The 14,888-nt window shown below is 36.5% G+C and overlaps 1 protein-coding gene across 1 annotated transcript in view; it reads right to left on the bottom strand.

The window, feature by feature from the left end:
- The window catches only part of MTFR1 (mitochondrial fission regulator 1), a 41,152-nt gene extending 27,865 nt beyond the window's left edge, over window positions 1-13,287 (bottom strand). Inside the window, 3 exon segments of the mRNA XM_008706735.2 lie at window positions 1,348-1,446; window positions 7,710-7,852; window positions 13,211-13,287. Coding sequence (XP_008704957.2) covers window positions 1,348-1,446; window positions 7,710-7,775 — 165 coding nt within the window. The 5' untranslated portion in view covers window positions 7,776-7,852; window positions 13,211-13,287.
- Between the last annotated feature and the right edge of the window lie 1,601 nt (window positions 13,288-14,888).

Here is a 14,888-nt window from a genome sequence, read left to right as displayed (position 1 = left end):
ATGTCCTTCTATACATCTCTAGCTATATGAACACAAATGCTCTGCCAAGCTGTCCTGCAACTAGGCTAAGCAGATACATAAATAGATGAAAAGAAAATTTTAATGGAACTGAGCAATCAGAAAAAAGTTAACAAGCCTTAGTTAACACAGTACTTATTTGAAGGAAGCTGGCAAATGAAGCAATCAGCAATTTGTCTCTAATTGAACTCAATTCTCATGCTTGAGAGTTACCACCACAGAGTTCTTCATTTTCATTATTTTTTTAAAGCCTATAGTTTGATAAAAAATTACTTCTTGGAAACTTCCAATCTGTCACTTTCTAGACTGATGCATAAAGGTTTTGCCAGTGAATCTGCAAGCAGGATTATGAGCACAATAATTAACAACCTTGTTAGTCAACCTGAACAAATGCTAATTTCAACCACTTACTTAGTAACAGATTTTTACCTCTATCTACCAGGAGTGCTGATTTATGAGTAAAACATACTATCAAATAAGCTTGCAGGGGTACTTCCGAGCTTTTGAATTACAAGTTAAATACATCTTCAACATTTCATATGCTAATCTATTATTTAAAATTGGTATAGATATCTGCACTTTACATTCTTAAATGTTGAACTGAAAGATTCTGCAGTGTTACTGTTGCAGAGAATTACTGAAAAACAAGAACATGTCTAACACTATTACAACAATAAGGAACAAAGCCCAAATCCAGAAAATAACAATTTATCTCCAAGCAAAGAACAGAGTTGCTCCCAATTTGGTGCTATAAGAGAATCCTAAGACCTGTGCATGTAAAAGTGTTCCCAAGTCAGCGTTTCACTATCATCTCATTCAGAGAACCATAACTACTTCTTTGGCTTGACACTGCCGTTGCCAAGGCAATGGTTCCTACAATTAATGCTAAGCTTTAAACCAAGGGTGGAGAAAGCAATTTAGGAGGCATCCACAGAGATACCTAAAACTAAACTAGGGGAACAGAATGGCTGTCCAAAGGAGAAGGTATAATAAAGAAAACAATGGTGGTACCTGAAGCTTCCTAAAGTAAGGTAGGGCCACGTTCAAGGTCACCTGGGAATTAGCAACTGCTTGGCTTATTATATGCTTCTATAAAGATGTATTCTATGTATTCTTAAGAAAGATAAATGTCTTAAAGAGCATTAAAAAGCTTGAATAATCACTTCACAGAGGAAGTAAAATGAGGAAGACTTGACTGGTTTTATTGTCTTTTATTGACAGTAGCATCAATAAAAGGAAAGGTTCAAAAATATTTTAAAGCTGTCTTGCCTATTTATATTTCTGATGTACCTATTAATATAAAATTTCAAAATATATAAAATACAGTACCTGAAACTGAACTCTTGGGCACTGGATCAGAGATAAATTGGAACCAATTTTTCTCACAATACTTCGAGATGAACCATATGGCTTCCCAGACCAAAGTACCTGAGGAAGTAGGAAAAACCAAAAGTTTAATTACAAGAGTGATAAAGGTTTGTAGTTTGTTACTACAAAGCGCTGAACAATTACACAACATGTTGACACGTTAATTACAGGATCAGAATGCTCTGCATGTTATGGGGAAAGAGCTAATATTTCTCAATTAGAAGTTGAAGAATATATATAGCTGGTTATGATTAACACATTAAGTTTAATGTAAGACAGTATATACAAAATAGAAGAATAATTTGCAATTGAACAATAACATATCTGGAGTAAAAAACTGCATTTTCATTAGGTTTTCATACTATTCTGCAAAGGAAACACTATTTTTACCTCCTCTGCCGTATTTTTAGCTTTAGAATTTTATATAGACACGAATTTTTTTAAACTGTAAGCTACTTTTGTTATAATGGACTTTTCCAAACAAACCCAAATCAGTACAAAGTTCAGAATGTGAATTTGTACCATTCAGGGTGCTTCACTTTTTTTGCTACACAAGAATGTCTGGTCAAGGGTAAGCATGGGCCAAAATCCAATAGCACTGCATATTCTTGTGAGGCCTTGTCCTAGGGTAAAGGCATCTTTGCCTAATTTATACAAAGGTACTAAATGGGCTTGTAGTGACCGTAATTAGCAGAATTTCTCAGACAAAATACACACAGGACATTATGCTATGCTTTCCACAAAAACAAACCCCCAAAGCAAAAAGCAAACAAAAAAAACACACGTAGAATGTTAAATCATTATAAAGTACCTTGAAACTTCTCCCCAAGAATATGATTTTTCCTTAAAGAGAAAAACTATCCATCTGTTTTGAGTGCTACACTTGAAAGCCTGGACAGAGAGGCAGAGAGGTGGTATGCTATGAAAAGCAATTTAAAAAGGAGAGAATAAGAATGATATGACCATTATACTTAATTCATTAAATTTTACATTCAATTATATCCTAAAACTAAATAAGTAATACCAAATCAGCTGGCACGTATTCTGAGCAATAGACATTGACCCCTTTTTAAAGTCACTCCATGGCCATTCTAATTTAAAGAACGGAATTACCCTAACATATGCTGTATGAACAAGGAATAAATGTTATTGTAAACAGCAGTGGTTCCAACACATAACCCAAATTCGACGTTTAAACCGTTCTAAAAGCATGCACAACTTGTAAAATGAGCATAGAAGTAACCTGACTTCTTAGATTTTAGCAACCCAATCCATTTAGAGATAACAGCAGGACTCAAGTGGGGATCATGAGGATATGTATATAATACCTCTGGTATATGCCTCAGCTTTTATATAACTCACCATTAATGTGTTCAAAGTTTCACTGACTATTACCTGGGAGAGTCCAGAAAGTACTATAACCTACACTGACTACTACAGCCAATAAAAACTGCAACTCTTGCTTTAGAAATAAAAATTAAAAAGATGGTACAGAGTGGAAAATAGGTTAGCAGAAAGATAAGAAGACACTGATTTTGAAATACAAATATTAAACAAAGAATATTAAGAGGCAAAGCTACAGTGAAGCTTAGAAGAGAATTACCTGTAATTCAGGAATGCAAATCATTCACACCAATGATCACAGGATTATCACACAACTAATGTTAAAAACACATGAGGGGGCGCCTGGGTGGCTCAGTCGTTAAGCGTCTGCCTTCGGCTCAGGTCATGATCCCAGCGTTCTGGGATCGAGCCCCACGATTGGGCTCCCTGCTGAGCGGGAAGCCTGCTTCTCCCTCTCCCACTCCCCCTGCTTGTGTTCCCTCACTCACTGCCTCTCTCTCTGTCAAATAAATAAATAAAATCGTAAAAAAAAAAAAAACCACATGAGGACTGAGAGAAGAAAAACATCTGACTAGACAAAAATGGGAACCATCACAGTTTTACAAATTCAACATAAGAGGCTAAGAAAAAATAAGAATATGGGCAAGTAATTCTAAAACAGACAGTATTTAAGCAAACTCTACCTTATACATGTTCATAGGTCTTAATCTTTTAAAAAGAAACCCAGAGGGCAATAGCATCTATACCATTTCTTCTCCTCTTGAATCCTGTATTCAGTCAAAGTCAAAACTCTGCTATGATGTAGACGTGTAGTGGAACACCATGCGTCACCATGCAATGTGACAATTAGAGAGTCTAAAGTGAACCTCCCATTCCTCCAGTATGCAAAGATCTTAACCGGAGAGGAGGACCAAAAACTCACAAAGAAAAATTTGGAAAGGATTTGCCAAGGTCAGGAACTAACGTTTCTGCCAACTTCAGCATTCCTTGCTATGCATGCTTCAGGGCTAAGTTTCAACTATTATCTTCCCATCTGCTTAACAGCAAAAGGAAAGAATACCAGGTGACTTCTACAAGAGAAAGTGACCAAAGATTTCAGCTTTTACTTTTAAGGACTAAGTAGGTAGACTATTATACAAAGTTTTAAAGGAATTAAAAACAGATTGCTTTATGTGATTTTTTTCAAGTATATACAGCAGACTAACAATGTTTTTCTGTTACTTGTGAACTGCACAGCACTTAACACCAAGAAATATCAAGAAAGGTCTATGTAAGCTAATGACTAGACAATTTAGAAAGAAGAGTCAGTCACAACCTTTACTTGACTATAAGAAAAAGTGAGGGTAAAGAGCAGCTAACTTCCAGGAACTCTAAAACTAGGTCCTACTTTATTTTTTCTATTCAGCCCTCATGGAGTGGGAGAAATTGTAAATGGCTGTGAAGAAATAATGAACAGATGGTACTGAAAAGTCACCATCTGTGCACTGGGAGACTGTAAGGCCCAAGTATATCTCCTACCCTAACTGGTGGCTGAACCGTTGTCTTGTCAGTACACAGAAGAAGGGAAGACTTCCTCTAAAGATAAACTGTCATTAATATTTTTTTCAGATGTTAAAGGGAGGGCAGAGAGAAAACTGTCATTGCTAGACAATCGGATTTTGTTAAGAAATAATTCAGTTCCACTAGAAAATAATTAAGTAACTATTATTTAACTATTAAACAGAAAAACTCTGCTTTGCTTTACAATGACTACTGACTGACAAATGATCTAATAATGAATGTGTGCATGTGTGTTTGCATGTCTGTGTCTAGTAATGACAGTCCATAACATTTAGAAACAGTGTTTGAAAGTGATGACAGCAAGGAGGAGGATGACAACAAGAAAGCAATTTGTTCTTTTTTAACATTGTGAAATGCTATTGTAGAAGTGTTGAAGTGTGAGCCTGGAATCTGAAGCTATCATCTGTCTCATCATGATGACTATACTCAAGTTTCATGTGGTAATTCATCTGTTATAGACCAGTTTAATCTAAATTACTATTTCAGAGGTACCATTTAGCAGGAAAAAGTACAAATTTAATTCTAAATGAATATCTTTTTATCAAGCTATTTCATATTAATGCAAGGGTCTTTATTCTGGTCCACATATTCCTGAAATTACATGCAAAATTCTGGGTTTATGTGATATTTTTCTAGAAGAAAGTCCATACCATTAATCAAAATTTCAAGGAGTCTATTACACAACAAAAAAATCCTTAACTCCAAGGGAGCCAGGGGAAAATTCAAAGTGTGTGTTGGGGAGAGGGGGTAGAGATAGGAAGATGAAACTCTGTAACAATTTCAAAATCCCCAATTAAAGACAACACTTCCCTCAGTTCCCTTCTTCCTTACTCTGAACTCTTAGCCACACTGACATTCTTCCTCCAAAGCACAAAAGGAAAAAAAAGTTACAATTCTTAAGTATTACTGGAAATATATTACTAATACAAATAAGTTATTTGCTCTGTGGTTATACCTGTAAAACAAAGTGCTGTTTTACTGAGCATACATAATTTAGCCAAAAGAACTGGATATAGTAAACCAGTCAGTGACAGCTATTACAGCAGTGCTGATGTGTACAGTAAATACAAAGAGCTAAGCATCAACAGCTGTTCTAACGGCAAAAACAAAACCCTAATCTCAAAGCTGCACTTTTTCTTTTTAAGCAGATAAAACATGTAAAAGATGAAGGCAGTTTCTACTCGGACTACTTTCAAACAGTCTCAAGTTCATTATCAAAGAATGAACGTACTTATTATCAAAGAATCAAAAATACGTACTTATTACTGAAAGGAAGCTAAGAAGTTTCATTTTCATATGTCCAAAAGTAAAATCTTGGTAGACTATACCTTTTTACACTTAGGCAGAACACTAAGATCTTAGAAACCAAATAATTCCAAAGTATCAAATTGCTTTATGTTAAAAGAAAACGTATATCTATACAGATTTTCAGTTAACTGATGACAGTTGATGATTATATGAGGGAGCTGGGGTGGCTCAGTTGGGTAAGCTTCGGCCTTTGGCTCAGATCATGATCTCAGGGTCCTAAGATATGGGAGAGAGCCCGCATCGGCATCGGGGCTCTCTGCTCAGTGGGGAGCCTGCTTCTCCCTCTCCCTCTGCCTGACGCTCCCCCTGCTTGTGCTCTGTCAAATAAATAAAATCTTTGAAAAGGAATAAAAAAGTTGATGATTATGTTAAAAATAATCTTTTCAGTTGCTACGAATAGGAAGGCCTTAACTGTGATGACAATAGAGGGAGCAAGTTAATGCTCTTTCACCTGGTCCATTTTTTGATGAAAGGCATGCATTTTACCACTCAAAATGAACAAAGCTAAGTTAAATGAACAAGCTAAATAAAGTGTGTTATCTGTTCCTGAAACAAAATTCTGCCCTTCGGTCTCAATGAACATTAGTCACATTCGCCTGACTTCGGGCGGGGATGGGGAAAATGACAGAGCAAAACCTTAGAAAATTAACCATTACTGACTGTAGCTATACTACATACAAGCCACTGCACTAGGTGTTTCACAGTCACTTAATCCACAGGCTAACTCTGCAGTAGTTCTTCTTATCTATAATTTGTGGATGAAGAAAGTAACTGAAAGAGACCAATTTCAGACCAGGAGTTGTCTGAATCCAGGATCTACGATCTTTTCACTAAATTATACTTCTTTTTCCATTATATTTTTTTAAAGTAATCTCTATGCCCAACATGGGGCTCAAACTCATGACCCTGAGATCAAGAATTGCATGCTCTTCTGACTGCGCCAGCCAGGCACCCCTCTCCTAAACTATATTTCTTACTAAAACTGGAAAGAAGTAAGAATCGTAAATTGCAAAGCTTGTCATTTTGGGAATTACAAATAACAAAAGCTTCCCATTTTTCTGGAAGCAACAGAAATTATTTTACTGTCCGTACTAAAATGTTAATCTACTCTATGTAGCCAAATGAAGGTAAATAACAAATGAGAAAGGTGCATAAGCTACATTAAGTAAAATTCAAAACATAGGAAAATGTAACTGAAAAAGATGAAAATACTATTAACTTCGGAAACCATTTTCTTATTGCTTATCCTCAAGCTAATAATCTCAAAATTATGCAGCTATTAAAAAAGATAATTTTATTCGGTTCTTTGCTTTTTACCTCCAAAGAAAACAGAAGTAATTTTGGGAGGCTGGGAGATTCAAAGTTTGACTTTCTCTTAACAAGACATGAAAAGACACAAAATAAAAACAAGCATAAAAGTAGTACATTAAAAACTATACCCAAATTCAAAATATATATATATATACACATATACACCGATATTCAAATTATGCAACCTGCCTGTATCTTTAATAAAATTGAATTCTACATTACTAATGCAAAATATTGAATGTGAAAATGAAAAACAAATATTCCACAAAACATGACTGGCACAACTGTTGCTCTAATAACTTTACACTGGATCTTAAAATTATATATCAGTGGAAAATACTTCAAATAATATCAATATCAGAACATCTTTGGCATAGAACATTATACTAATTTTTTCTTCATATCCATAGTTGTTATGTTTTCAGAAGACATGACTTACCTTTTACCTTAAAAAGTTGTGACAAACCACGTTATAACAACATTCAATAAGTTCTACAACATTCAGAGTTGCCAAGTGCTAGTCAAACATATTTTATCCAATGATTTCTATATATATTTCTTTCCTCACTATTATCAAATGCATTGCTTTTAAGAGTCACACGAATATTAGTACATTTTCAGAGTAACCCAAAATGTTACTCCCATACTTAGGATGCCAGGTAAAGATTCACTTCTATGACTTAAATAAACATACTGAATTTAAAATGTTGGTCATAAATAGATTCATTTCACTTTCTCAGAAAAAAAATTCTTAAAACATATACATGTCTGGATTTAAAAAATTAATTTGGAGCACTCACCGATTGCATGCTTACTCCAACCTGTTGAAAAACCATCCTAATTAGGCGCTTAATCCAGCCAAGCATTTAGATGGCAAAGTGTCTCCAAATTTGCATTTCAAGTACTTCAGGCATACATAGCAGCACATGGTCCAATAAGCACACTAAAATTTTAAAATGCAAATACTAAAATGAAATAATTGTTATTTAGAATCTTTACTGTGTGCAACATGTCTCACAAAGTCTAGTCCAAAACATTTTAAAACTTCGTGTGTACTTAAGAGGAAACAATTTTCCTTGTGATCAGTTTTGAATAAACTAACAGTACAACATTTTTTTAACTATTTTTTTCCAGCAGGGGTTTTAGTTGGAAGCAATAAAAACCCACTGTGACTAATTTAAATGAACATGTTTTTATGAAAAGATATCTAGCAGATAACAATCTTAAAAGAACCTGATGTACAGGCTAAGGAAAGACATTAAAATTGGGGCAGAACTGGTCCTGGGAAGACACCACTGCAACTGCTACTGCCACCCCTGACACAACAGCCTGCCAGTTCCCACTTTTTTGCCTCACTGGCTCCTAAGTTGCTGTCCATACTGGTGGCATTTACTTGGCCAATCTACCTGCCTACAGTTACAAGCAGATTCTGACTCCCACCAAACATCATAAAGGAATTCCAGAAATATGGAACAGGAATTCAGATGCTAGAAGGTCAAAAAAGAAAAGTCCTTCCACAGTATTGGCACTATAACCCCTGCCTCTCACCTCCTTCCCCATCAATATACTACACATCTGATAAAATTAAACTGTTAACTCATCATACAGCACAACCCAGTTTACTGAAAGTGTTGGTCTCCAATGAAACAAGGAGTTTGAACAAAACTATGTCATTGTGCTGCTTCCTCATCAAGGCAGTCTTGATTAAAAACAAAACTGCCGGGGCCCCTGGGTGCTCAGTCGTTAAGCGTCTGCCTTTGGCTCAGGGCGTGATCCCGGCGTTCCGGGATCGAGCCCCACATCAGGCTCTTCTGCTGGGAGCCTGCTTCTTCCTCTCCCACTCCCCCTGTCTGTGTTCCCTCTCTCGCTGGCTGTCTCTCTCTCTGTTAAATGAATAAAATCTTTAAAAACAAAAAACAAAAACAAAACTGCTGAACAAAAACAGTGTACTCAGTGATATATCTGATTTACATTCTGATGCAAGCTCATCCCATTAAGGACCAGAAACAAAGGACTCTATGGTCTACACTTTAAGAATTTCATGAACAACTGGGGGAGGGGGAGATAAAGGGCGCCACAAATATACCAGACACTGGGTGAAACATGAACTGAAAAAAGTATGTAACAATTCTAAGCACTGACAGGAATATATAACTTATTAATAACTGTGAAATGGCCATGACTAGAACTTCGGTGAGACAGACAGATATATTTTAGTGTTACCACCATCTATTATTGCTTGTAAGAATGTATACTGAGAGTTAATGGGAAGAAAAATAGCAAAGGTCCAAAAATAATGTAAAAGCTGGAAATGATGGACAAAAAAACTAGCTGGGGGAAAAAAAGGATGGTTTTACGTAGGATTTGAAAACCTATCATTTTTTTTTTAAACGTAATGTAACTTACACAGAAAAGTATATCAATTTTACATGTCGAGGTTGATGAATTTTATATATGTACAGACCTGGGTAACCACCACCCAAATCAAGACATAAAACATTTCCAAAACCCCAAAAGCTCCCTGTCAAACTACTGTTCTAACTTTTACGAACATTTATTAGGTTTGCCCACTGTATATACTCTTTTGTGTTTGACTTCTTTCACTTAACGGTGTCTGACATTAATCCGCATCGTTTGTGAATCATAGTTCTTTATCATTGTTGTGTATTAGTAGTTCACTGTATTTCTATACCACAATCTACTTACGCAATTTACTGTTCATGAACATTTAGGTTGTTTCCATCTTTTATCTATTACAAATAAAGTTGCTAAAACAATTCTTGCACATAGCACAGTAAGGTACACATAACAACTCCTTTCCCTTGAGTATATGCCCAGGAGTAAAACTGCTAGATTACACGATATATATACAGTTTCCAACTTACAAATGGTTCAACTTATGATTTTTTGATTTTACAATGGTTTGAAAGCAAATACACATTTAGTAGAAACCATACTTCATATTTTGAATTTTGATCTTTTCCTGGGCTTTTGATATGTGGTAGGTACTCTCACGTGATTCTGGGCAACATCAGTGACTGCAGCTCCCAGTCAGCCATGTGATCACGAGGGTAAACAATCAATAGACTAACAACAATCCTGTACCCATACAACCATTCTGTTTTTCACTTTTAGAACAGAATCCAGTACGTTACAGGAGATATTCAACACTTTACTATAAAATAGGCTTTGTGTTAGAACATTTTGCCCAACTGTACACTAACGTGTTCTGAGCACATTTAAGATAGGCTAGGCTAACATGTTCAGCAAGTCAGGTGTATTAAATGAACTTTAGACTTACGGTATCTTCAATTTACAACGGGTTTATTGGGACATAGCTCCATCATCAGCCCAGGAAGATCTGTACAGACAGCTACATAGCTACATCTTTAGTAGAAACTAACATCTTTCTGTAGCTTTTTGTACCAATTACACTCCTGTAAGCAAGTCAATGACAGAGATCCAGTTGTTCTACAATCTGTCAATACAGGTACTGCCATTATATTTTAGCCATTCTAGTGGGTTCTTTACATGTTTCGGGGACATTTGGGTATCTTCTTCACCAAAGTGTCTTTTGCTTATTTTTTTAAAAATGGAGAGTTGTTTGTTTTTTTTTTTTAATATTTTAAAATTATTTTTGACAGCAGGGCACCCTGAGTGGCTCAGTCGGTTGGGTGTCAGACTCTTGATTTCGGTTCAAGTCATGATCTCAGGAAGTGAGATCGACCCCGAGTAGGAGTCCTTTCCGGGTGTGGAACCTGCTTGGGATTCTCTCTCTCCCTCTGCCCTCCCCCTCCTCATGCTCACACACACTCTCTCTATATATATATATACACACACACATATTTATGTAAATATATATGTATTTATATTAACATAAAATTATTTCTGTCAGGAAAAGATGTTTTGCAACCTGAGCTGAAGATTAGAGAGCACAGGCTTAGATAAAGGAGATGAAATCTAAGAGTGAATGACTAAGAAAAGAAGCCAGGACAGAAACGTCAGGAAATACTTGAACTAACAGAAAAAAATAAAAACCCCTGGGGAAAAAGTTCAAAGGGTAGCAGAAAAAAGAAGTGTTGTCATGAAAGGGAAAAAAAGGAAATTTCAAGAAAGGAAACAGTCCTTGTTAAACAGAAAAACACAAAAAAGAGGTCACATAGTCAGGTGTGGTAGCCTCCTACTGCCAACCTCTCCTCCAAGCTTCTCCATGGGCTCTCTAAAACCTTCCTTAAAGGTAAATGTCCCCTCCCTCCCTGAACTGAAATGGGGCTCTCCCTTTACAATGCAGCCTCAAAGCCTTCTCAAAGCGTTCCTGCTTGCTTATTCTCTCACACTTTCTATCAAAGCTGTTCCAATCAGTAACTTCTCTAACCTCTTTTAAAAACTGTTTCTCAAAGGTAAAACTAAAGGGACAAAAAAACAGATCAGTGGTCACCAGGGGCTGAGGTGGTAGGAAAGGTTAATTAACAAAGGAGCACAATGGAAGTTTTGAGAACATGGTATTGTGGTGGTTTCATGACAATGCTCAAAGAAACGTTTGCCAAACAGACTGAATTCTGCTGTACACAAATTAATCCCTCGTTTTTTTAAAAAAAGAAACCCTTTCCTTTGGAAGCACGGCTTTACCTACCACCTTCTGCTGCTTATAAAGGCTGACTCAAGGACACTTAAGTCATTCCCTATCCTTTAGCTAGGATTCTAGAAAAGTCGTCTTCTCTATTCCAAGTCCTTCCCTAAGTTGAATTCCATGTTTTGGCCCCATCAGCCCTAGTAAATCATAAATATCTCATATTTGCCAGTGCTAGGTGATTTTAATACTCACAGAAATGATGCTCCCAACCGAGTACTGTATTAAGTCCATTCGTATAAAGATCCCAAACAGGTAAAATTAAAAGTAAGCTAATCATAGATTAGGGATTTTTTTTCCCACGTTTTGTTTTGTTTTACTGTTGGAGATGGGTGGGTACTGACTGGTAGGAGGCCTGAGAAGGATTTCTGAAGGTGCTGGCGATACTCTATCTCTAACACAGAGAGATACTTAGGTGTGTTTATTCTATGAAACTGTAGGAGAATTGACAATACTCAATCTTTAGCCCTCCATTTTGTTCACGTCCACTTGCTCAATGACCTGTCTTGCAGTTATATGTTCCTGGCTCCTTGGAGATTAATATACATACCTTAGAAATACCCACTAAGGAGGCTTGCTTTGGCCTCCCATGAGCCTGTTAGAGATAACAGTCTTTCCTTCTCCTGAAGCACAGATGGTGCCCCAAAGTTAGCTGTCAAGTAAGTGCCTGCAAGCGTTCTGATCTCAATACAATACCCCCCGGCATGCACCCTCACTCTATAATATCTAGACTAAGATCTGGAGAATAGCTACACAGATGTACAGATTGTCACCCAACCAATACTGTAAGTTACCCTCAATAAAACTCTGGGTAAACTGTATAGAGTTTTCGCCTGTGTTTTTCAGTCCTAAGTGCCTTCTCAGTTTGGAGGATACTTTACAGTCTCTTCCCTCCACCTTGATAAGTTTCTTATCAACTTATCAAGATATACCCTTACATACTTTTCTTAATGTAAGTTATGCTTCAAATAAAAGCCTTAAAAACACGCACTGCCTTTGACCAAGTTATACCAACTTTCAGGAATTTCTCTCACAGGAATAAAAGCATTATACATGAAAATACATGTATAAAGATATTGTCTACAGTGCTTTTTCTACTCACAAAACTGGGATCGACTTTAAATGTCTGTCAATAAAACTGTTTACTAAATTACAGTATACTCTTATTAGAAAATATTATGCATCTATTAAGTGACGGTCCAGATGGTAATTACACCTGTGGTGAACACAGCACAATGTATACACTTGTTGAATCATTTTGTTGTATACCTGAAACTAATGTAACATTGTGTGTCAACTCTTCTCAAATTTTTTAAAAAGTGATAGTCTATGTAATGACTTGACAGCATATACATGATACAGGAAGAATATGTTAATTATGATTTCATTTCTATAAAAAACAAAAATTCTCAAGTTTTTATTTAGAGAAAGATAACACATAGAACTCTTAAAACTGGCCAGAGAAGGTAGAAGTGAACTTTTCTTTGTATAGTTTGCTTTTCATTTAAAAACAAAATCTGTACAAAAACAAAAAAACAAAAAACAAAAAACCCCCATATATTTCACCTTCCAGATTTCCTTTAGATACTCTTCTGCCCTACTTTGTCCATACTGAGCCCTTTAGTCTCTTCTCCCCTGCAATTTTCATCAACCCAATCAATCCCTTCTTACCTTTAATCTCTTCTACCCCATGCAGCCAAAAATCATTTGAACCACTGTTTGTCAGTATTTTCAACTCCTTGTTCTGGCTTATAGAAGAAAGAGAACTTGATTAATCCAGCAGGCTACATGTCCTAGAATTGGGCTGTAGAAAAATTATTAAGCCTCACATTTTGATGTTGCTACAAATGTTCTACCTCCGGTCTCAAAAGGGCCCTCACCGCTGTCTAGCATCCTAGGAAAATATTTTCTGACTCTTGTCCCCTTCCATTCTCCAAGAAGCTTTTTCAAGCATTCTCCATGCTACCCAAATCTCTCCAACCCTTCCTCCATCATTTCTCAGCAGATGACCAAGCATACTACTTCAAATAACAGAGAAGTCATTCGACAGGAACTCCCTCAACATCCTGCCACTCCACATGCCACACACTTACCTACGCACCTATTCTATCCCCCATGCTCTCCTGTCCCTCCTTCCAACTAAGTGCTCAGGATTATACCCCCTCAACTCACAGGCCTCATTAAATCCGCTCCACTCAGTATACATAAATTCTTTCTTGTCCATGTCAACTTCAATCAACATGCCAACTTCCGGTTTCTCCCATCTGTTCCCAAACCAAAGAAATCCAGAACCCAACTCCTTCATTTTCCTCCTAAATCTGCTGCTCATGTGTTCCCTACCTCAGAAAATGGCACCCATATTGTCAGTTATTTCTTCTTTCTCTTTCATTTTCTACAACTGATATCTATGTTTCCTCCTAAATATATCAGATTCCATTTCCACTGCTATTCTATTCCAATCCATTACAGCTATTCTAAGCCTTTACTATTGTAATCACCCCCCACCAATTTTGCTCTCCCCTTTCTATCCATTCTCAGTACTGAAATAAGTCCTTTATGATCTGGTCTCTGTACTTTCCTATCCTCTGTATCTTTCACACTCTACTCTTTAATCCAGTCATACAGGTAATTCTAGAAATTCAACAGGCTCTCTGCACTTTTCTTTTATCCAGTATTCTACCTCCCTACAGCACCTCTATATCAAGCCAGCTCCTATGCATCCTTTATTTCAGCTTAGCTATTACCTCCTCCAAGAGGTTTTTCCTGATCAACCAGAAATACAGCCCTCCTGTATATATTCTCCTGAACTGCACATTACAACAATGTATCTAAACTGCTTATCTCCTCCACAGCAAAACTTAAGAGCAAAACTCTTATTCATCACAGTGACCCCAGCACTTAGCACAGTATATGGAAATATAATAGTTGCTAAGTTAAGATTAGAATATTAAATGAAGGGCATCTAAGCCCTAAGCCAGTGCCTTTTCGACACTATCTCAATTGTAAACAGATATCTGAGAAGAATTTACTTATAACTAAACTACATAATTTCAGACAAACCATCCTCCCATGAGGCCAAATAAATGACAAAATATAAAAATCATCTATTTGAAAGCATCAGAGAACTATCAAGGCAGAGAAGTATAACCAGGCCAAGAGATAGTTTCTTGAAAAAAAAAAAACAACAATAAAAAGGACTCACCTCTAAGGAGATTTACTGAGGAAAAAGAGAAGACATTTATAACCTGTATCAGGAATGAAACTGGGGATATCACTACAGATCAAAGAGGCATTAAGAAAATAATAGAAGGGGGGCACCTGGCTGGGTCAGTCACTCAAAGCATGTGAC

This window comes from Ursus maritimus, unplaced genomic scaffold (genome assembly GCF_017311325.1).
Source record: "Ursus maritimus isolate PB19 unplaced genomic scaffold, ASM1731132v1 scaffold_9, whole genome shotgun sequence".
In the NCBI taxonomy this organism is placed as follows: Eukaryota; Metazoa; Chordata; class Mammalia; order Carnivora; family Ursidae; genus Ursus; species Ursus maritimus.
Note: the sequence above shows the minus strand (reverse complement) of the source record. Positions and strands in the feature narration are given on the sequence as shown.